At 41.5% G+C, this 23,909-nt stretch overlaps 1 protein-coding gene and 1 long non-coding RNA gene across 3 annotated transcripts in view; one reads left to right on the forward strand and one right to left on the reverse strand.

Annotated features, from left to right (window-relative positions):
* The window catches only part of Nell1 (neural EGFL like 1), an 850,988-nt gene that overhangs the window by 532,120 nt on the left and 294,959 nt on the right, over positions 1–23,909 (forward strand). For both annotated transcript variants that reach the window (XM_028880172.2, XM_037199200.1), the window contains exon 14: positions 13,190–13,312. In XM_028880172.2, the coding sequence (XP_028736005.1) occupies positions 13,190–13,312 (123 nt within the window). The remainder of the gene's footprint in view (positions 1–13,189; positions 13,313–23,909) is intronic.
* Positions 13,244–23,909, reverse strand: part of LOC119086669 — a 123,472-nt gene continuing 112,806 nt past the window's right edge. The window contains exon 3 of the long non-coding RNA XR_005090016.1: positions 13,244–13,304. This is a non-coding gene — a long non-coding RNA (uncharacterized LOC119086669). The remainder of the gene's footprint in view (positions 13,305–23,909) is intronic.

Below are 23,909 nucleotides of genomic sequence, written 5' to 3' on the forward strand. Positions count from 1 at the left end.
GAATTCATGAAATCAGGCTCAGTATCTGCCCTCTCTTATCATATTCCCTGTGTGTGATATATTGTTGGAATTTGTTTTTTGTCTGTTCTTTTCATATGTATTTTCTAAAGGTGAACTGGGCAACCCAAAGGAAGAAAAGGACCACAAACATATCATGATGCTGCCTCCCTCCTTCTCATCTCTCTCCTCTATCTCTTCCTCCTTTTTCTCTTCTTCCTCATCCCTCCTCCTCCTCATCTTCTTCACTTATGAAGGTAATCATTTTAGCATACTTATTAGGCCCCTGGGCAGCTGTGGTGGTTGACTCTGCAGGCAAAATCATGGAAAAGGACTCCAACTTATGGGTAATCAATAAAGAAAATTGCCCCAGGCTATCTGACAAAGAGAAGCAAGGGCTTCACCATACTGCAGAGATTTTCCTTATTTAGAGCACCACAGGTTGAACTCAGAACTGTGTATCCAAGGAAGGAAAGAACTCTTCCATTCAGCTGGACTCCAGCTCCTGACTTTTGTTCAGTATCATGATGTAAACTGCTGGGAGAGGCAAGATGCCAGGATGGATTCCTTTAAGCGTCCTTTCAATCTCAGTAAATGTTTGCTCACACTTCTAGGGTGATGTACCCTTTGGTGTTGGCAAGACTGATATTTTCTATTTGGCTGGGGTTTCTCGTTTGAGTCTGAAAGTTAGATAAAGCGAAACATGATAAGATTTAGTCATCTACTGGATGTTGAACTGCGAACAATAATCTCTAGTTGTACTTTTCTGAGTTTTCATGGTCCTCAGCAAGAAAAGTAGCAGTGATTGGGTGGGGCACTACTGAAGCAGGTACAGTGGGGTTGGAGGATGAAGTCAGGAGAGAGGAAGAGACGAGTTAAACATTGAAGCAGGAGTGACACACAGAGAGTGTGCTTTTCTGTCATTCTGTCTTCTTTTGATTTACTTTACATAGAAGAAACAGACTCAGGAGCACGAGACTTCCCTGTAGCTCACAGCTGCTTCCTGTTGGGCTGTGGATGTAACACCATTTTCTTTCTCTTCCCCTTCAAACACCCTGGTCATGCATATCCATGAGTACTCCCTCAGTGTTCTGGTGTCTCTCCAGCAAGCAGTGAAGGCCACTGACTCTTGTATATTATTAAAAGGACCAGCCTTAATAATATACTTCCCAGGTACTCAGAAGAGAAACTACGAAGGGCAAGAATTATTTTCAGGAAAAGAATCTAAGTACACCAAGCTCTTTCTTTGTCTGTCTACTTTATTCCTTTGGGATAAAATCCTATCTACACAGCTACAGTTCTGTTCTCATGCCTAACTCCTTTCTTGCCTGATTTCTCTCTACATTTATCTATTGTCTCCTCTAAGTTCTATCTTAATTCTCTTATCTTAGTTCTGCCCCATCTAGGTTCTCATCCATCTAGTTCCTTCCCATTTCAGCTCCTCTCCCATCTTGTTCTTCCTCATCTTGTTCTTCCTCATCTTCCATCCCATTCTTCTAGTATTCTCTTCTAGCCCTTCAATCTAGTTCTTTCCCATCTAATTCGCTTCTCTCCAGTTCTTACCCATCTAGTTCTTCCATTCTCTTTTCTCTTCTCTGTCTTGTCCTCAAGTCCTCTAGTCAAAATCCTCCTTCTCCATCTCAAGTCTCTGTCCCCAAGTTCTCTAGGGTATTCAGTTATAAACCCAAGCCATAGTAATCCTCCCCCTCCAGCCAGGTCACCAGGCTTGAATCCCTACAGGATCATAAAGGCAGGTAAGAATTTTCCTCAGGCAGTGACCATCAGGCTTTCTTTTACAACCTGAAAATGGAGTGGTTAAAGGAAGAGGTCAATTGAGAACTAATGATCTGTTCATATATCAAAAAGGGGATCTATGTGCTCAATCTACATTCCTAAAAGTAGTTAGGTAAGAAGTTGGGTGGCTATAATGTTAATAACAGAAAAGGAGGGTCTCAGATTGCATAAGAAATAAAGCTATCCACCTGACTTAAGGAACAGGCGTCATTTCTACAAGGGAAATGTGTTTTTACCTTAGTTCAGGTGGTCCTTTGGCCTTGGATGTTTGATCAGTATTTTAGATAAATACACTGTTAGGAGTTCTTGGAAGCACACAAGAAAATCATTTTAGGAACCAGCTAATATATATACAAAAGCTAAAACATCACCAAGACTTCTTAAGCCATGGCTTGATCACAAAAGTAATAGCCTTTGTGATAGTAGCCGAATTTCATTACATTTTCCTGCGGCTTGCAGCAACTGAGCCTCACCCACCACTACTCTCTCAGGGCCTTTTGGTGTAGGAATTACACAGGAATCTGATCTTTTCCTGGACCTGCTAAATAGACTTACATATTGGGGGTCTTCCAACAGTTTTCCAATAATTCTCTCTCTCTCTCTCTCTCTCTCTCTCTCTCTCTCTCTCTCTCTCTCTCTCATGATTTTGGAGGCTTGGAACCCCAAATTAAAGAAATAAGCAAAATTTCCAAAGGCTCCATTGGAGAATCATTTTTGCCTTTTCCAGCACTCTGGGGTTCCCAGTGTCCAAGGTTCTTACAGCTCCTGGTGTTACTGGCCTTCTACCAGCGTCTAGTAAGTATTTGCCCTGGTCCTCTGTTGATCCTTTTCCTCCTATGTATCTGTGTGTCATTTCTTCTGATAAGGGTATTTTCATTGTGTTTAAGGTCCACTGGAATCCCAAAGAGCCCCATATAAATTGCCCGTAGATATCTATTTCCACAGTAAGATCACATTCCGAGGTTCCTGGCAGGCATAGAATGTTAAGGAACACTATCCAGTCAGTTACACTTGGGTATGGTTGACGGGTTCAGCAGGCAGGAAGGGATGTGCTGAGAAGGGTGGTCCCAGTGACAGCATGTTCTGAAGCTCTCACAAGCCTTTAATTTCCATTTTCTTTTCATCTGGCATTTTACAAGTCCTGAGCTCCAGAACTTCTGGGTACCTCCATGATCACCCATGAAGGAGGAACAAAGTAGTTTCTGCACCATCACTTTTATTTTGTAGAAAGAGAAAGAACATCTATTCAGGCAGAATCCCTGAAGTTGAAACAAACGTTTGTAATAAAGGAAAAACATTAACCCAGCATTATTTTTCTTGCCATGTTTTATTTTTAGAGTTTCTTTAGAGTTTCTCTAGGTAGCAGTGGAACCAAAGACAAAAATCAGAAGCCGCTTTCCTCACAGCAGACAGATAAAAAGGCTCAGGGAAAGGGTCACTTTGGGGATGCGCATATGACCATTAAAAGAAACCAAAGTCAAACAAACAGCTTTGAGGCTTTCTTTTATGTTAGCTGTGAATATCCCTGTTGGGCTGGGTGTTTTCAGTGAAACCCCAAAGCACAGGCATAGATATCAGTTATTCGTTAATTTCATAGTTTAATGGTGCATTTCTAAATTATCCCTGTGGTCCAGTGACTAATGGTTCCTGAATCTCTATCACTAGGCTAGGAAACTGCTTAGCGCTTTTTATGTTTTTATTTGTTTATTTTATTTTAAAACAATATATTGTGATCATATTCTTTCTCCTTCCCCAGTCCCTCCCAGACATTCTGGCCTCTTCTTAACCACCTAGCTTCAAGTTTTTTATCTTAATCAAAATCTAAGCCAAGACCAAAACAAAACAAAAGCATAGATTCTGTTTTGTGTTGGTGAAATATTCCTGAAAATGAGGCTTGCCCTGGAGAGTGGTTGATAGACCAAATGACATTCCATTAGAGAAAACTAGTTTTCCCTCTCCTAGGAGCTATGACTTGTGCATAGCTATTGGCTAGGAGTGGCTCTCTTTGTCTACTTTCCCTTCCTTCTCCATGCTGGGATTGTGTCTGCTTTGTGCTTCTGTGGGTTTTGTGCATGCTGTTACAAACTAGTTGAGTTTCTATGTGCAACAGCCCTGTTGTATCTGGAAAATGTTTTCTTTTTGTCCTCTCTGATAATTCTCCCAGCATCTCTCTGAACTGATCTTATTGCTCACATTTTGGGGCAACAACAAAGGGATTCGAAGACATTAAGCATGCTTTTGAAGACCACAAAGTGAGTGGATTATATATAAAGATAGATTTGAAGTGCAGGTCATTTGATTTTCCAGAATTTCAGGAGGTCTAGAAATTTAGGAAACATAGAAGAAACAAAAATAATTAGTAAAACATTCCTGGAATTATTGGGGTTGGCTTCATGGGAAAAATAACCAAATACTTAATACTGGTGGTGGTATTAATGCTGTTTGATTGCTGATTGATGATGGTGATGCTGATAATAGTGGTGGTGTTGGAGAGGGTAATAGTGGTAATAAGGGTTTTGGTGGTGATGGTGATAGTGTGGTGGTAGTGGTGGTTATGGTGGGGCTGTAGTAAGGACGCTGGGGTGACAGAATGATTGAAACAGTGATGATGATGTTAGTGGTGGTGATGATGGTAATGGGGACAATAATTATGGTGGCAGTGTTGATGGACTCTATCCATCCAACAAAGAAGCATCTACTTGTTCCATCAACAATACCACATACATAAAAGAGTTTATTTCCATGAGTAGTCATTGTGTAAATGTCTCTTGAACATCTGCTTTGTGGGATAATCTGTTTGGACGTGAGGAAATGAAGACTAAGGCTTTCTCTTGGTACTGACTATATTTTACATGCAAACAGAAGCACCATTTGTTAAAGCTCCTATAAGAGGCAACTTGGATATCTCCATCTACCTTGACCAGTCTCCAAAGTTTTACCTTTTCACAGGAAATCTTGGATATGTCTGAAATGAATTTTGTTCTTCTAAGTTCCACCAACACCCCAAACTCTGTTATTTAGCAATAAACTATACCCGTTGATTGTAAAAAATTCAAAAACTTGAAGTGAATAAGAAATAGTACAAGTGTCTTTCATTTATCCTCTGCCCAGCTAAACAGCAAATCACTATTAATGGTTTAGCATAGAATGTTATAGACTTTCTCTATATATGCATGAGTGTTATATGTAAGCATAGCTAGTGCATATAATTTTTCATATTTATTACATAATGCCATATATCTAAATCAAAACCACAAGATTAAGTTTTACGTTCCATTTTGCTTCTTCCTGCTTTAGAGGAATTAGGAAGGGAGAGAGCGAGTCTCCTTATTCATTTCTTCCACTGTCTCTAGTGCCTCTTAATGCCATATCTGTCCTGGCTGCTACCCTACTCAAAGCTGTAGGAACAGCCTCTTGATTGGGAGACCAGCTCTACCAGTGCACAGTTAAACTGCCTCCAAGAGGCCTCCTCTCCTAGGGGGAGCCAGGATGGATGTTGGTGGAGCTGGAGGTGGTTTAAGCCAAAGCAAATTGTCTCAGGACAGGGAAGGTACAGACCCGAAGGGTCTTATGCTGGTGTGTGCCCCATGCATGAAGACTGGAGCCCCATGGAGAACTGACACAGATTTTAGCACCTGACCTCAGCAGGGAATCGACAGGGCTTTAGCCCCCAAGACCCCTTTCTGGCAAGGCTAATATCCCCTGTGAGGTGTGGATGGCTGTCCCAAGAACATTTGCTTGTGATTCCTGGAGCTGTGGTGGGACCCTGCTGGGTAAAAGGCACCCAGTAAAGAACGTGATTTAATCTTCCTTCCTAGCACACAGTGATCCTAGAGCTGCTTCTATTTTGACATAGAAAAACGCTACTTGAAGTAAAAAAAAAAAAAAAAAAAAAAAAACTGTGTTGTGTTATAAATAACCTACATCCTTAAGCCCCAATCATGGAGTTTCAGAATTTGTATTTAGAAAACTAGGCAATGTCTTTTAACTGAAGTGTTTGTTTTGTACATAACACATTTCCTATATTACTATGAAATAAATAGTGTTTTCAATTAGAGAAGAACAGAATATACATGGGTCATTAACAAGATAATCAACATAAAAATTCCCATTCTCTGAAGTCCATTTCATTGAATTCTAAACCCCATGAGATTTTACATTCCTGTGAGGGCATGGACAGAACATCTAATGTGGTAATTTTAATACCTTTAATAATAATTTGTAGAGCATGGCACTGGCTTCTTTAAACATTATTGTATTTCATTGATATCATGTGTGAGAGAAGTATGTGTGCACCAGCATGCGTGCAGGTCAGGTGACAAGCTACGGGAGTCTCAGGGGTCAAAATGGAGACGTCACGTATGATGGCACGTGCTGAGGCATCTTGCCAGAGGTTCAGAACCATGTCCGGGACCTAATTTTATGTTTCCATCACCTCAAAGAGAAAACCTCATGTTCATCAATAGTCATTCCCCATCCACCCGAAATTTGTCATGAGTAACCATGAATCCACTTTATCTAATTTGGATATTTTCTATAAATTGAAACTCTTAACATATGTTCCTTTATGATTGGCTCTTTTTTTATCACGTAAGAATTTTGGCATTCATGATTCATGTCGTATTGTCTATCAGCACTTCATTTTGAGTCATTGCTGGGTGATTACTTCACATTTCTTTTAGACATTCATCAGTTGACCACCACTTCACCTTTCAGGTGTTACAAACACTGGGATATAAGTCTCTGTGTGGACATAGGCTTTCTGTTCTCTTTGGGTAGGTACATTGCTCTGATAAGCTATTCCTCATAGTTTGAGAAACTGCCAAATTTCCAAAGTGGCTGAAAAATTCTATATACCTACTAGTGATGTACAACTGATTCAACTTCTTTACCTAATTTGCCAATTTATTATTTTCTGTTTTTGCAATCATGGTTACTCTAGTGACTTTGAGGTAATATTTCAGTTTGGTTTTAGAATTTCCTAATATATACACATTTCTTCATTCATTTTTTGATATCTGTGTATCTTCTTTGAGGAAATCTCTATTGAACATTTTGTCTTTTTTTTACAGTAGAACTTAATGTTTTAGTATTAAGTTCTAAAAGTTCTCCAAACTTTTTTTTTGGAGAATAGAAGACAACTTTATGGGGTCTACTTTTGTCCATCTTCATATGGTGATTCCAATGAGGCCACAGATTTGCACAACACAGACATTTCAAACAGCTGTCTCAATGATGCTCAGATAAGATTAGTTGTAACATTAAATCAGTAAAATATTGTTTTGGGGGTTGTAAACATGTTTCATTGATATATAACAGAAAATAGGAGAAATTGAATAGTAAGTCCTATTTGTGAATGAAAATGACATACTGTTATCATCTTTGTTTTTGTTTTTATTGCATGTGGAGTGAGTTAGTTAATTCTGAGGACCAAATATTTGTTCATAGCAATTTCTAAGAACAACAAATGAATGTCAGAGAATAGTTTCTGTGAGTAAAGATGTTTGTTGCTAATCCTGATGTCCTGAGTTCAATCTCTAGGAAACCCATATCACTCCTACAAATTTCTCTCTTATTTCTACACTTGTGGTGTGGCATATACACACTCATATGCCAGCACATACATAAATAATTTTAAAACCCAAACAAGTGCCATTGAGGTCACTGACAACCAAATGATTTCCTGGCTTTCATCTATAGAACTTTCATGGAATAAGGAGATACAGACACATATAAGTTGTCCTCTCACTGACACATACACATCATAGCAAAAGATATACACACAAACATAGTACAAACATTTTTAAATTGATGAAATCAAAAAAAGAAATTAACCTAATTATTGAGAACATATGAAATGACTTTCTAGTTTAAATTATTATAGAATTTCAAGAAGTACTATGGTTCATCAAAACATTAGTGATCCCATTCTATATCTTATTTAACATTTAATTCTCTGATTTAAATATATGCCATTTTAAAAACAAAGCTCAGTTGGGCTTAGTAATTCCAGCATTTGGAAGATAGAAGCATGCCACTCTCTTAGTTTGAGGTCAGCTTGGTCCACAGAGTAAACTCCAGGACAGTCAGAGATATGTAGAGATATCATGTCTCCAAAAATTTCCAAAAAGAAGTAATCTCAATTTATGAATTTTATCTTAATGTAATCTGAATGGTAGATCCAAACTTTTTAATAGATTTATGGCTGGAAAATACTGCATTTCACTTTGTGGATCATGTCCTCAGCAGCATCTGAACGCTATTCCTTCTTAGCCAGTCACTGTAAGAAACAAATGCAGCACAACACCATACTAATGTCAGCTCGCTTCATTGGTTAGCTTTTCTCTTCTCAATCTCACACACCAGCTCAGTTAACACTTTCTTGTCTTAATTCTACTTGACTTTTCTGCAGCTTTCAAGTTCCCTCCCTCTCCTCCCATCCCTTCCTCCTTCCTTCCTTCTTTTTATAAATGAGTATTTGTATTAGCACTTAAATTTCAGAAGCTCTGCCAGAGGCTGGGGATAATGAAAAAAAAGAAAGATATAATTTCTATCCTCAAGAGATGTGTGCTTCAGTAGAGAAGAATGGCATCCATCATCGATTAATGAATGTAGAAATGTAAGTGTGGTTAGCCCATAAAGGAGAAGAGCTGGTAGTGACCTGAAAATGTTACAGGGCAAATGGCTCCAGCCCAGGAAATCCAGTTTTCTTCCATCGATGAGTTGAAGGTTTACTTGAGATCTCAAGGTCAAGAAAATACTACTGAGTTGGAAGAGGAAAGTACATATGGACAGGGAGGAGCTAGGACCTTTTGAAAGAGGAGACAAAACAATTCTAGTTGGGCCAGAGCAGAAGCAATATCATGCTGTGCTGGATGGTTTTTAAAAATTGTTTACTTAAGAGCAATGAGGAGGGCTTTTTGTTTTTGTTTTTGTTCTTATTTTTTAATCAGGATTGGCAGGATAATCAAATTCTATTTCCCAAAAGATTTCAATACATGCCATGTGAAGAATGACTTGGAGAGAGAAAGCAGTGTGGGGAGCAGGTCTTTGGGGACTGTGCCGCTGAGGCTTAAGTGAGAGGTGTGGTGGTGTGTGAGCCTCACAGTAGTGGGAATGGTACAGGGATGTAGCTTTAGAGTTTTTCGCCTTGCCCAGAGTCAGGACAAATCTCTGCCACCCGCCAGTCCCACAGCCGCTCAGACCCAACCAAGTAAACACAGAGACTTATTTTGCTTTCAAACTGTATGGCCGTGGCAGGCTTCTTGCTAACTGTTCTTTTATCTTAAATTAATCCATTTCTACAAATCTATACCTCGCCACGTGGCTGGTGGCTTACTGGCGTCTTCACAGGCTGCTGGTCATGGCGGCGGCTGCAGTGTCTCTGGTCATGGCGGCGGCTGCAGCATCTCTGGTCATTGCGGCGGCTGCAGCATCTCCTTCTGCCTTTCTGTCCTTTTATCTGTTAGTCCCACCTATCTTTACTGCCTAGCCACGGCCGATCAGGTTTTATTCTTTAACCAATCAGAACAACTTGACATGCAGACCATCCCCCAGCACAGCCAAGTGCAGACCATCTCAAACACCTGCACTCAGGCCCATGGTCCTAATCATCCTCTATACGGACCTGCTGGGTAACGCCACAAGGAACCCAAGAAGGGCTCCCACAGGACATACAGAACATCCCACAGCACAGGGATGTTATCTTGGGGGCTCCCAGAAAGGAAAATCTGCATGACTCAGGCGTGGATCGATTATAAAGCAGTCAGATAAAAAGAGGCATCGAAAACTAGTAACGACTCCCTGGCTGTTTTCTTCTTCTGTTGCGGGACAGTGAGCACTTTGTTGAGTCTTCCAGCCTGTGAATACTAAAGGAGAGAGAACACTTTTATAAGTTTTTAACTACTGTCTGGCAAGAGTGCAAATGTAGTTGAAGCACCATGACGGACAGTAGTGGTAGTCAAGTAACTCACTCTTGCAGCACTCACTGGCAGCCACATGCTGTGTTTCGCCTTCATTAACCAGCTGAACCTTTACCACAATTCCGGGAGAGAGGTCCCAATGAGTCGCATTTTACTATTAGTAAATCAGACACAGAGAGATCGAATAACTTACTACAGTGCACATAGCTGGAAACTATCAAACCCAGATCTTCAGCCTGAGGCATCTGGTTCTGGATTCTCTTTTCTCCACCCTTATATCTTGTCACTTCTCATGAGTCCTTAGGCATCTTCTACCTTTGACATTGCTTACAGCATCTGGTGAAGAATTTGATATTTTTCAAAGGCAATCATGTGTTGCTTGTACCTCTCTGTCAGATAGATTTTGAAAAATGTAGTCATTTTGTAGACTTGGGCAAGACTACGGATAATGAGATATGGGAGCTTCACAGCCCTCATCCTTTGGATAGAGCTTGACTCTCAGGAAGTGTTAGATCTCCCAGAGGTCAGGGGCAGTAGAGAAGATGTGTTTGTTTCATCTTCGGCAAGATGAGGCCACTTCCACTTGCCATGGTTTGGCTCTGGTCATAGCCAGGTGGCTTCCAATCACTGTTTGGTGCTGGGATGGTTCACCTGGTATGGAGATCCTCAAATCTGAGACCCTCACTCACCCATATTATGATGCTAAGCAGGTTGTCCAATGTCTTTTTCTTCATTTCCTTATTGTACAGTGGGAAAAATTCTCAGGGTGGTAGGGTGAATTCAATGGTAGAACACCTGTAAAATGCAGTCCAGTGTATAGCATTCTCCTGGTTCAATACCATTATCTAAAATGTTGATAGGTAAAGCGAGGGCTTCAAAATGTCCCCCAAATATGATATGACTTTCTTATTAGCATAGTAAGTTAATTAGCATTGATGGCAAAAAAAATGTGAAAGTATCATAAGGCAGTAATGCATTGTTGTTTCCACAGTAGGATAAGATAAACTACACACTAAGATGGGTGAAATTCACGTGGTCTAGAGAACAGATATAGAAATGATATTTTGGGGGGGAAATGTGGGTTTGAAGTGGTATTTAAAGCTAGACAGGGCTATATTTATTCCAACCATGTGGAGGAGGAATGTTTTGAGTCAGAAAAACAATATGAAAATCCTAAATAGGACAGGAATGAAGTTCTGTTGCTGGGGCAGCAATGGCCATCTCTCATTGCATAAGAGAACTGTCCTCCAGGATACTGAGTGACAAGAGCAGGTAGTCAAGGCTGGACCTGACTTTGGAATGTTTGGTAACTCCCAATGTTGTTCTTTTGTTTTGAGTATTCTTTGTAGGCAACTCTGGCTGAGGCCATCCCTACTCTTGAAAGACAAGTGTATATGTTCTTGCAATAAGCATTTTCTCTCCTGTGGAAGCAATGACTTCTCTGGCATGAATTCTCATTCCAGGCTGTGTGTGCGCCTCTTAGCTTGACCACACATGCTGGTTTGTCCACATCATTCAGAATTATGCCATTGTCATGACACCATTATTAACAGAGCATCCTTTGCTTTAGATATGTCCCAATGGTCGCATGAAATATGATCACCTACTTAAAACTGTTTCACTTCTCTCCTGTGTTCTTGTTAGGTATACTTTGGTGACTGATCACCATAAATCATTCATGTGAGCAGAGGCTGTGTCTACTCATCTTAATATTACCAGTTAGATCCTAGTAATTGCTTATGAAATGAATTACATAGGAGATTGTAAACCCGAGAGTCTTTACCTTAGTGTTCCTAGTGTCATGAGGTATTGTGCCTACACATCCTAGATACTTGGTAGTGTATACACGGCATTGGACATCTGCAGGCTTATTCTATTCTGAAGCACACTGGAGACGGCTTCTGCAGTCTGTTCTTATAAATCTTGCCCTCCTTTCTTGCCGCTTGCTAGCCTACATACATTTCTCTCTGACATTTCTGATTGGTCTTTAGGCCTCAAGAAACAGTCTATTTGGAAAATCTGAGCTATCTGAAAAGCCAGACACATTTCTATATGTACTCTAGTTTTTGTGAGATTTAACCTTTCTCATGGTGAAGGCCTTGTTAAAAATTAAAAATGACAAAGAAAGACATTTCAGTTGATCACTATATCAATTTAATACTTCACTTAACAAACTGTATTGAATTTTTATTTTTGCTCCAATTAGTGCTATTCTTTGGACTTTCTAGCTGGAGTTTCCACTCTTGATTACAGCCTTTTGTAATTTTAATAGCTTCACTTGACTTTTCTTCTTGCAATGTTTAAGAAACTACTGATGATAGCAGGTTTTAAGAGAAATAAAGGATATACATTTTCCATATTGTTTATCTAGGGTATGAGAGGGAGGGTAGTTACTTATGAGAACTGGTCTCAAACCTGGGCATTTTTAGTGTGTACCATGGTGTAGCCCAGTCTCCTCCTGGGTTGCTTATACCCGGGTGCTTCAGTATCCATATAAGGCATCTATACACAGTCCATAGGTTAGTTCTGGGGCCTACGGCAATGAGTTGTTTGGAGAATTAGCTAGTGAAAGACCTCAGGAGAGCACTGAATGCCATCCCCTCTCCGACTCCATAGGCCCTGTGCTAGCCTTTGGAAGTACTTGTTGGTAAATGCTCTTTGGCAGGCTGTCTTAGCTTGGCTTTCCTCTTTGGAATTTAGTGTCTTTGTATAGACAAGACTGTGTCTCAAAAGAAAATAAAGGGAAGGAAAGAAGAAAGGTGAAGGGAAGGAAGGAGGGAGGGAGGGATAGGAGGTGTGGGGAGACAATGACTGCTACACACAATGGTTTTTCTGTGCCTGGCTTTTTCTGCCCTTGATGCACTTGAGATTTTTGTAACTCTGAAAATTGGTTGTTATTATCCCATTTCAGGTAAGAAACCATTAGACTTGTCAACAAATTTATGTTGTCACACAGTTGCCACACTCTAAAATAAGGCACTGGTTTTTCAGAAGTGTCTATGCTGCACTGCCCCTGGATTCACTTAACAATCTCTGAAGAGATCTTCGGTTCCCATGATCTGGGTCAAGGAGTGCTATTGGAGCCCAGCAGTGCATGTCCGGTCTGTTTAGAATTATGAGATATACATGAGAGTTGGTCACAAAGGAAATTCACCAGTATGGATTTCCTCAGCACCGTCATTGAGGGTCATCCTCTAAGACTTAAATATGAACACATGACGGGTTCCCTGGCTCCACTAGGACAAAGACAGTAGATCCAAAAAGGAAGTTCCTCTGTTTCCCAGGCTTGCCTCAAACTTAACATTCTCTTGTCTCAGCCCCCCTTCCAAGTGCTGGGATCAAGGGCATGCATGATTCACCATGGCTGGCAAGTCACTGCCATTCTTGTTGGTGAGTTGCCGCACACATTTCCAGCCAGCCCAGCTGTTCCCACTCTTGTAAAGACACTTCTCTTCTCCTCTTCTCCCACCCTGCAGAACATGATGATTGCGGCAGTGGACAGCACAACTGCGACAAGAATGCTATCTGTACCAACACAGTCCAGGGACACAGCTGTACCTGCCAGCCAGGCTACGTGGGAAATGGCACCATCTGCAGAGGTAGGCTTGCCGCTTTGAACCTGTGCTTGTGGAAAGTCCTGTTGTTACTGTGATAGCCGAACACAGCCGGTTCCTGCCCTTGGTCTACCTGCTGGTCAGGACACTGTGCGTGGAAGAAAAGCCTTAGCAGATTGGGGGGCTGTCTGCACAGCCTGGTATAGTTCCACATCTGAATGGAGCCCTCTAGTTGTGTCTTACAGAGCAGCTTGGGACTTGTGAGGAAAGATCCAATTCCAGTATAAATTTGGGTCCATGTGAACTGTGCTCAGAGGGCAAGTAGGTGCCAATCCTGCTCACATTTATAAAGACTGTCTGCTCAACTGAGAAACTTGACACTTAGAAATGCTGGTTAGAGCTCAGCCAGTGTTCTGGCTTTGTGTTCATTCATGGTCATCTTCACATCCTTCCTTCAGTCTTTTGTTTGTTTGTTTGTTTGTTTGTTTGTTTTTGAGACAAGGTATCTCTGTGTAATAGTCCTGACTGTCCTGGAACTTGCTTTGTAGACCAGGCTGGCCTCAAACTCGCAGAGATCTGCCTGCCCCTGCCTCCCAAGTGCTGGGATCAAAGGCATGTGCCACCACCACCCAGCGCTTCCTTCAGTCTTATAAGAATGGGGAGCCTCACTTCTGCTTCCTCCCAGCTGGCCACCACACTCTTTCTCTATACAAGCACATTGATTCCTCCCAGTCCTTGGACACTGACATCCTCTCAGTCTTCATGGGTGGTCACTTCCTTTATGTCTCTACTCTCAAGTTCACATATCATAGAAGCACCATGAGGTGTCATCATGAGGTGTCTATCAACAGTGGACCCTCAGTGCTCTGAAGCCCAAACCTTGCTCTTCTGCTTCTCATAAGCAGCCTGAATGGACACTACATGTTACACATTTGTGTTTGTCTCCTGTTATTTGCCTTTCCATGAAGGCAGAAGGTCTGGGTAGCATGCACATGGCCCTATCCCCACAACTTAATGTCTAGGAAAAGAATGTGCCTGGTGTACTATAGCTGTTCATTAACTATGTGAAAAACAGCCCAATAAATCAAAGAGGAAAGAGACACAACTTCCCTCCTTCTCTCCTTCCCTTTCTACATCTCCTTCTTTCCCAACTGGAAATTAAAAATTAAAAAAAAAAATGAGGAAAGAAAGACAGAATCACAATATGTGCCTTTTAAAATACCATTTTTTGATAAACAGACTAAAGCACTTTAAACCAAGCAGCATGTGTTGCTAAATATCGAGGCATTTAGGGTTAAATGGACAGAATGCTTGCAGACAGTTCCAAATGAGATTAGCATAACCTGACCTGAGGGTTAAGGTTCTGAGTGGGAGAGTGTTTATCTGCTTTGCCAGCCCAGCATTAGTGCTGAAATGGAAATCAGGCTTTAACTAAGCAGTTGTCAATATGTAGCTGATAGACTAAGCCTCCTTCCTTATCTGTCATTAGCGGGATAAAATCTAGTGATCCTGGAAGCATTCTTGTCTCCGTGGCTGATAATATTGGCATTTATTTTGTAAACACACAATGAGTGGGAATTCTACATCTGGACACCAAAAAGCAGAGGTAAGACAGGGTCCCAGAGGACTCATCATTTAAAAATGGAAAAAGATTTGAACCAATGCTTCCAATCCAAGTAATACAGTTTACAAAGCCACACTGGTTCATACAAAAGAGGCTTATAAGAATTATGAAAATACTGAGCCTTGTACTAAGCTGGGGTACACTTTAGGATTCCTTTGGCTGCAAGCAACAGGAAGCAAGCATGAGCACTGGCTGTGATTTGCAAGGCCCTGAGACAAATGAAAATGTGGGCTCCTTTACCAAAGCAGGCAAAGCTTGCTCCTTAAGGCAGTCAAGTATTTATTCTCATTTGTGCTGGGAATTAACTGTTCAGTGGTGTTTCCTGAGCATGGAGACAGGCTCTGTATGACTTCTGACCCACAGGGTATCTGTGGGTCTTTCTTGCAGTATGACATCCTCATATGGATATGCCCCCCACATCCTGACATTGCTTAAGGCAGAGAACTTGAATCAAGCATCTCCCCTTCTCCAGATTCCATATACTAAATCCACAGCAGACAGGGCACTCAAGGATATAATGATCTCTGAGGCAATTCCCTGGATATCTGCATCGTGTAACAGGTCCTTGATACCCAGCATCCAGGAGGGCACTGTCATTTCATATTCTGGAAATAGCACAATATATGTGCTCAACCCCAACCCTTTCAGTGTATGCTAGTAGAGCCTTTAAGCTACTTTGGTAGGATAAAGAGGGAGAGAGGCATCCAGAGGGACTGTACTTGGACTCAAGCTCTAGATTTCAAGGGTATTCAACCCAACCTCTTGTCTTATCCAAGAGCTGGTGAGTAAGAGAGATAATACACAAACATGTTGGGTGTATGCGGCCTGTCTCATTCTTCACCTCTGCACTACGGATCAGGGTGCCCAGGAGAATTCTCATTCGGGATCTTACTGAACCCTGCTTAGAACAGATCCATGTGTGTGAGGTTATTGAGAACTTTGCAGTGGTGATTACAGAGTGTCAAACCCTGAGTGTAGCGTCCTTCTAGGTGTTGCATTCTTGTGAAGTTGGTCTTACATGCTGTGAACAAGAATTAACTGAAGGAATAAAGCTTTCCTGGGACGTTACAGGACCTAAGGGCAGAAAGGAGCCTGGGATTGGGGATAACTGCCCTGAGGGATACCATGCTAGAAACACATGTCCTGCGGCTTCCCTTGTGGGTTGGTTCAGGATTCTGTCGATTTGTCTCAGAGGCTGGGTGTGATCAGGTAACTTGGTGTGGTCATTCTCTTCAAGCTGACTCATAGCAGATCTGTCATGACAACTGTTTATTCGCTGATTAATTCTGAAGAACTGTTGTGGTGTGAGAAGAGCCTGGACATGGTAGGTTCCCACACTTAGTACCAACTGAAAGGAAGGTAAAGAAAACAAGCACAGGAAAGCTGAAATGCCACCAGGAGGCTTCCTCTCCCTCTTCGGGGCAGGAGGAAAGCCTAGATTGGTGATCCTGTGGGCACACAGGTCCCTAGTGCAGAGGTGAGGAAGGCACAGGGAGGCATAGGTCCAATATATCCATATCCTCTCTCTTAACTCACCTGCAGTCAGGTAAGACTGTGAGGCTGAGTCAGGAGGCCAGGTGAGATTGCTCAGGGGAGAATGTCAAATGGTGTGTGAGCACCTTCTCCTGAGCGCCACTCTCTTGCTGGTGGTCACTAAGATGTTTGTGTCTGTGCTCTCGCTGGTGTTCTGATATATTAGATATGTCCGGAGTCTTTTACAAAATGTGTCATTACGCACCTGGAACTCAGAGCTAAGGAGCTAAGTGCAGACTACTGTTACCCCCTCTACATCTTGACAGTTACTCTGAAGAATGCTCGAGAGCCGGTGGCAGGCACTTGCTCAGACTTTCCCAGCATGTCAGGAGCTGATAGAGTGTGACACCCTTGTGATATCTTCTAGTGGCCTTCTTTTGTCTCTAGAAGTGAATTGATTAATCCTCCCCTCCCTGGGGTTTATTTTCAAGTATGTCAGGGGACACTTTCATGATCCTGTAACATGTGGAGATGTAGTCTTCTCTAGTCTTCTCTAGTTTCTTTTCAAGTTCCTGACGCCTTAGGCTGGGTGATCATCCTTTTCTGTGTCTCAAGAAGCTCTCTGAACACGACTACCTCAGCCTGTGCCACCGCTGGTCTGTTTACTCATCTGTTCCTGCACACACCCGCAACGATGCTTAGCAAAAGGGGAGTGTGCTCTAATCCTGGGGAGTTTCCTCCCGAGGGAACATTAGGCAAATAGTCTTTCTAATGGAATATGCACTTAGGTATCTAGAAGATTTTTATAAGAAAGCAAGCCTGTCTGGAGTCATAAGAATGATGGGTCACCCAAGCTTTTTCCCCATCTGAGAAGTCACTGATTCCTGAAATAGATATGCAAACCAACCCCCGTGTGAAGCCTGGGATGCTAAGGGGTGTCTGGCTTCAAAGAAAAGCACTAGTTGGGTTCACTGTATAAATTTTAGGCACATAAGCGAGTCTTTCTTCTAAAGCTTCTAAAAATCCGGTAGTTCTTGGAGGTGATGTATTATGAGCACTTTGCAGGGAGTACTTGCATAGAAGAGCTACTTCCTAGACACATCTATTTGATAGCAAGCTGGGTACAGTGTATGCCAGGAAGCCAGAAACAGAAGGCCAGGGAAGGTCTGGCCCAGAAAGAGTAATGTGACAGCTGCACCAACAATGCCACTGCAATCTTGAATTAGAGGATATCCTAAGGACAGCAGACATCTTCAGGTGCAGAGACGATTTCAGCAGCTCGCCAGCAGTGTGAGAGGGAGTGGGAGGGAGAGTGGGAGCAGAATAGTAAGTTGTTATACCAAGCTATCACTGGAAATAATAAAATTGATGAACTGCCAGGCTGTGAATCAGAGAAGATGAAATTTGAAGATTTTGAAGCAAATAGCAAGGGAAATGTGAAGCCTTTGGCAAAGGTGCGCACAGCACTCTAGACAGAGTTCTGAAACGTGGTTAATGTAATGAGGAAGAACTCAGGAGGGCTTCATTTTGAAATTCTGCTGTTAGGTTTGCAGATGGAATGCTGGGAAAAACGGTGAAGAAAAAGATTGACTGATAAGATAAGAGGGCTTGACCCAGCTAGAGACCAGCCCATTTGTAAAATTGTGTCCATACCATAAACAGATAAGGAAGCTATGTACATCTCTACTTATAGAGCAATTTCCTAACAGCTCAGAAAGGATTTTGAAAATTTATCCAACCCCAGACTGGTTTATATGGGCAGAAAACGAGTAGATTAGGGTGAGCCAAGGATCAGACTCAGTGAGCACGAAGTCTTGAAGCAAACATGGAGTATTCCCTTTTAAATTATTTATTTTTGTATATGTGTGTGTGCCCACTTATCTGTATGAACACCCATTATACAGGAACCTGCAGACGCCAGAGGGAGCATCAGATTTTCTGCAATTTGGGTTACAGGTGGTTATAGCCACTGAAATAGGTGCTGGGAACTGAACCCAGGTCCAAGGCATGAGTACACGTGCTTTCTACTGCTGACTCACTCCTCCAGCCCCATGTTTATATCAGCAACAAGAAGGGCCACCTGAAATCTTCTATGTATGGAGGTTAATATAAAGGATCCCCTTCCATTAGTGTTTAAGAATCTCCTTAGTTGCATATGGATGTTCTTTAGCCAAATTAGGTTGCCGTGAGGAATGTGACTCTCAAAAAATTTAAGACTATTAAGAAGTTTGACTATAAATCATTTGCAAAAAGACAAAACTGACATAAATGTGAAGGAAGAAGACTCCAGTTCAACTAAGCTCAGCTAGTCAGAGAACATGCACAACATAGACATAAATTTGAACATAGAGAGGTAGGAAATCACTTGTCAAAAACATGCAGACCCAAAACATGCTTAAGTACGCATAGGCCTGAGAAGTGGTTTTCAGAACATTAAATCTGTCTGTCCCTCCATCCATCAGTTTCTATCCAGCCATTAATCTATCTCCATTTTTCTTCCTAAAAACTTGTTTCTTATTAAAGGAAGTTGTAGCTGAAGTCTTCCTGTGTCCTGCCCAGTCTGCAGCTGCTCAGACTCAAGTAAACACACAGAGGCTTATATTAGTTAAAACTGCTTGGCCATTAGCTCAGGTTTACTACTGACTAGCTCTTACACTTAAACTCAGCCCATTTCTGTTAATCTGTATGTTGCCATGTGTTCCGTGGCTTTACCTGTGTGCTATTACATGCTGCTCCCTGGATGGCAGGTTAGCATCTCCTAACTCAGCCTTCCTCTTCCCAGAATTCTCCTCTCTGCTTATCCCACCTATACTTCCTGCCTGGCTACTGGACAATCAGCATTTTTTCTATCAACCAATCAGAGCAACACATATTCACAGCATACAGAATGACATTCCACAGCACTTCCCCTTTTCTGTCTAACCAAAAAGGAAGGTTTTAACTTTAACATTGTAAAATTTCATATAATAGAACAGTTATCAAGCAAGAATTACAGTTACAATATCTAGTCTATTTGTATTTGGCAAAATTAAAGAAAATATTCTGTCTTATATTTGTGAGTCTAAAGTTTCACATCTAATTTATCTTTTATCATAACCAAGGAAAATTATAATTATCTAGTCTTCAACTACATCAAATACCCCACCAGGATATAATATTACCTAAGTAAACAGGAAATGCATTGTAAGCAACTTCCAAAAATCTAGAATGCAGAGACACCTGGCTACCCGGACAGTTACCTAAAGTACTTTTGCAATGTTAGGGCATCCATTCTTCAGCCTACAGGCCTGGAGTCTCCATCACTTCTTTCTGTGTCCTGTAGAATGTCTATAGCATTTGACCTATAGAAAATCTATAGCAATTTAAAACATTTTACACAAGTTGTTGCTTTTTAAAAGTAGACTCAATAATCTAACCTTTCATTCTACCATATCCATAATATCCCCTTTTTTTTCTTTAGAAATATATTGACTATGACCAATAACAATTTGTAACCAAAAACCTAAACAAAAAAAAAAAAAAACACATCCATAATCCAGTTTTTGGGAATGTGGGTATAGTTTTCTAGGCTACTTCCTGCTGGTAGGTGTACTGGTAATCTTATGGGGATCCTGAGAAAGTTAAGAATTATGTCAAGTCCTGACTGGAGTAGTCTGTGATGCTGTATTCTCTGAGCCAGTTGCCTTGAAGCTGTTCTGGATATTGGATCATCTGGAGACCTTTCAGGGGGTCTTCCTTGATCAAACCATATTAGCTTGGAAGCAACCCACAGGTTCTCATCTTCTGTGGAAACAAAAGCAGAACCTCTTTTCCAAAGCAACATATCCTTAGACATAAACTTTGAAGTACAGATACCTTTAAAATATACATTTTGGTTTAACTCAGAAACTTTTACAATCAAATATCTTTTTGCAGTTAAAAATCCCAAAGACAATATAATCTAGACTCTCTGTGTGATTTCCATCTTTACACGGCTTATTTTTATGTTACTTTTACTTTCTCTTTAAAGACTTTATATTTTAAAACTTTCTATTTCTTTATATAACTGTCTGTATTCCTTTTCCTCTCTTTTCCAAGCCTAAATCTATTTTTTATACACATTGTAAACCATTTAGAGGTTTATTTCATCTGAATCTGTTTTGTTGTGACTCTATTGCTTTAAACTGCAGAGTGGTTAGAACAGAAGTAGCAGCCTTGGCTTCTGACTCCTCTTACCTCAGCTTTCTAACATGGCAGAATTACATTTACTGCCAGCTCTGCAGGAACCAGGCTCATCACTGACTCTATGAAGCAGTGGGTCTATGCTTTCATCCAGCAGCATGTAGCCCCCAAACCCTCTCTTCTTCTTCTTCTTCTTCTTCTTCTTCTTCTTCTTCTTCTTCTTCTTCTTCTTCTTCTTCTTCTTCTTCTTCTTCTTCTTCTTCTCTTCTTCCTCCTCCTCTTTATTTTTTATACTAGCAAAAGCTAAATCCAGCGTATCTCACAGATGCCACTGTGTACAGTGGCAGGACTCTGCCATGCTGCATTCGATCCCATATGTGGTGAACCTGCCATACTGTACCTCAAGTCAGCATGCCAACGTGTCTCTGTACCTTGGTGTTTCTATATCTCAACCAGTGTGAGACATAAAGTAGAAATCTGTTTTTGGCTCTGTTATTGTGTGTTTAGAAGCCCTTTTTAAACTCTTTTAGGCCTTATGGAAATTTGAGAGCCCCACACTGGCTGCCAAATGTAGGTGAATTTCTAAATGGTCTTATTAAATAAAAAACACAGAGCCAAATATAGTGGTGAAAGCCTTAGAGATCAAGGAAATAAGAAAAGCCACCAGCCAACCTTACCTCACCAACTATGCAGCTTCCAAATGGGAGCTACTTCCTGTCTTACCCATGCCTTTGTATGCCTTGCTTTTCTGCCCTCTCATTGGCTCTTAGCCCAGGCTACCTCACTTCCTTGCCACTGCCTGTCTGTACAGACCTCTAGGTCTCTATGATTGGTACTGGGATTAAAGGCATATGTCACCACACTTAGCTCTGTTTCCTAGTATGGCCTTGAACACACAGAGACCCTGCCTGCTAAGTGATCGAATTAAGGGCATGTGCTGCCTGACTTTGTTTACTTAAAATGGTTTTGGTGGGAGGAAAAGCTCCCTCCTAGGTCTAGAATGAAATAGAAAGCCAAAATGTAACCACTCCCCTTCTTTCTTAAGATTATAGAATTCCAAAGGAAATGCAGCCTTTTCCCCTTGATCTCCAGGCAAGCTTTATTTATCAAAGCACAGATAAAATATCACATTTCAGCACACATAAAATATCACCACAGGAAGCCTAAATGCTAACATGACCCCTTTCCCTGTGAAACGTAGCTCCTTTGGACAGTTTGAGCCTCATCTCCCAGTGCATAATCTTTCCCTCCTAAGCATCAAATGCCACAGAATTTGGTATTTAGGAGTTACTGTGGAAATTTTCCATGGATCATGTTCATATAGCAATTGTCTGTTAGTAACCACAGCACAGAAATAAAAATGGAAGTAGGAGAGGGAATTGTATCTCAACATTGTACAACCCAAACAGTTTCTTTGCTTCATCCTCTAAGTCTGTCCCCAACTGGGCAATAGAGTCATCTCTCACCAGATTGCTTAGAACAGAGACCTCAATGTTATCTTTGGTTTTCATGTTTTATACCACCCTATCAACAAATCTGTCATGTGTCCTTTATCCACAAGACAGTAATTTCTTACTGCTGAACACCTCTGCCATGGCTTAAGCCATAATCATCTCTCCACTGGTGTATGTACTAGAAAAAATTACAGCTAGAATTTTGAAAACTACAGATGTGATTGCAAGGATCATATACAGTAACTTCTATTTTTCTCACAGATTGAATAGTGGAGAGTTAGGTTTGACGTTGAAATCACCGAGAAGAGAGAGGCGTTTCAACAAAGGAGCAGCCACAGCAGTGAGAGCCAGGCCGGGGAAGGGCAGAATTAGCTTTGGTGGGAGGAAAAGCTCCCTCCTAGGTCTAGAATGAAATAGAAAGCCAAAATGTAACCACTCCCCTGCTTTCTTAAGATTATAGAATTCCAAAGAAAATACAGCCTTTGCTGGCGGGGACAGCATAAGACTAAGTACTGCGCTAAGGTTGGAAAAGGTGCTGTTGTGCGAGACCTGGCTCACATGTGGCTCAGTGTGGCAAGCCAAGCTCACATGTGGCTCAGTGTGGCGAGCCAAGCTCACACGTGGCTCAGTGTGGCGAGCCAAGCTTACATATGGCTCAGTGTGGCAAGCTCACATGTGGCTCAGTGTGGCAAGCTCACATGTGGCTCATTGTGGCGAGCCCACACCAGAGACTTCATCAGGCTTTCCAAGTAGATGCTCCTTCCCAAGGCAGTGTGTGCTGTTTCTTGTGGAGGCCACAAAAGTTGAAGCAGCCATTTTTCTGACTGCTCTTTCTTGAAGACTGGGAAGGTGTGAGAGGCGCCTCTGTTCCTGCTCCTACCTACATTCCTGCTGTTTGTGGAAGTGGATTAGTGGTGATTGTAGTATTGGAACAAGTTAAAACTGGTTTTGCAAACATCCTATCAGACAAATGCTTACCAACAGGAACTTTTACCAAATTTATCGGCAAGTAACTGTTATGGTCCTGAAGGAGGAAGCATTTTTATAAAACTGATTTAACTCTGAGAGAAGGAAAAGCCTCTAAGCCTGGAGAAGGCTACTATGCTTAATAATTCAGTAATTCATCCTTTGAAAATGCATCTGGAACTAGAAAATAGAACCAATTTTCTTGTACTTGGTTACTGAGAGACATTTATGCCTTTAAGTTTGATGAAGGGCTGTGGGCCCCTGGAAGTTATACTGCCTTTCCAAAACAAGAAAGAGGGCTTTGACAGAAGAGGGAGACAGAAGCAGACTTCAGGGACAAAAGCCTACTGTACTGGTTGTGTTCCTGGGCTTGTTGAGGTGATCTTGCAGTCTTACCTGGGCCTTTTCTATTTCTTCCCTTCCGATGCATTTCCAACAGGCAAAGAAGAGTCTCTTGGATACACTTAAAGCGCAGTTCGTCACTTAGTGATGTCAGTACTTACCATTTAAAGCTTGCACTCCAGGAGACAGTAACTGAGTCCCCTGAGGCTTAAAGGAAGCAAGCTAAGCTGGCTTGAATCTCAGAGGGTGTGGAAATAAGACTCGTTGACAAGTGCTGATTCTTTCCCAAGCTGAGGTTGCACTTTGGTGAATTTCACAGGTGTTTGTACTCAAGTTGTCATGGCATAAATAACTCACAAGATTAGCAGAGCAGTATAAATACCCATCAGTCCATTTTGTTTTAAACCAGGCAGCTAAGCATTGACTTTCCACTGAGCTGTCAGGGCAGGAGTGCCTTTCTGTCCTAAGTAACAATTTCCACCGGACTAAAAGACTTTCCTGAGGCAGCATTACTAAGAAATGCCTTAATCTCTAGCCTCAGTGCTGCATTGTGAACTGTGTTGGGGAGCAATGGTTGGCAAAATATTCAGATTACTCAGTGACTGGAGCTGTGGGGATCACT

This window comes from Peromyscus leucopus, chromosome 1 (assembly GCF_004664715.2).
Source record: "Peromyscus leucopus breed LL Stock chromosome 1, UCI_PerLeu_2.1, whole genome shotgun sequence".
NCBI lineage: Eukaryota > Metazoa > Chordata > Mammalia > Rodentia > Cricetidae > Peromyscus > Peromyscus leucopus.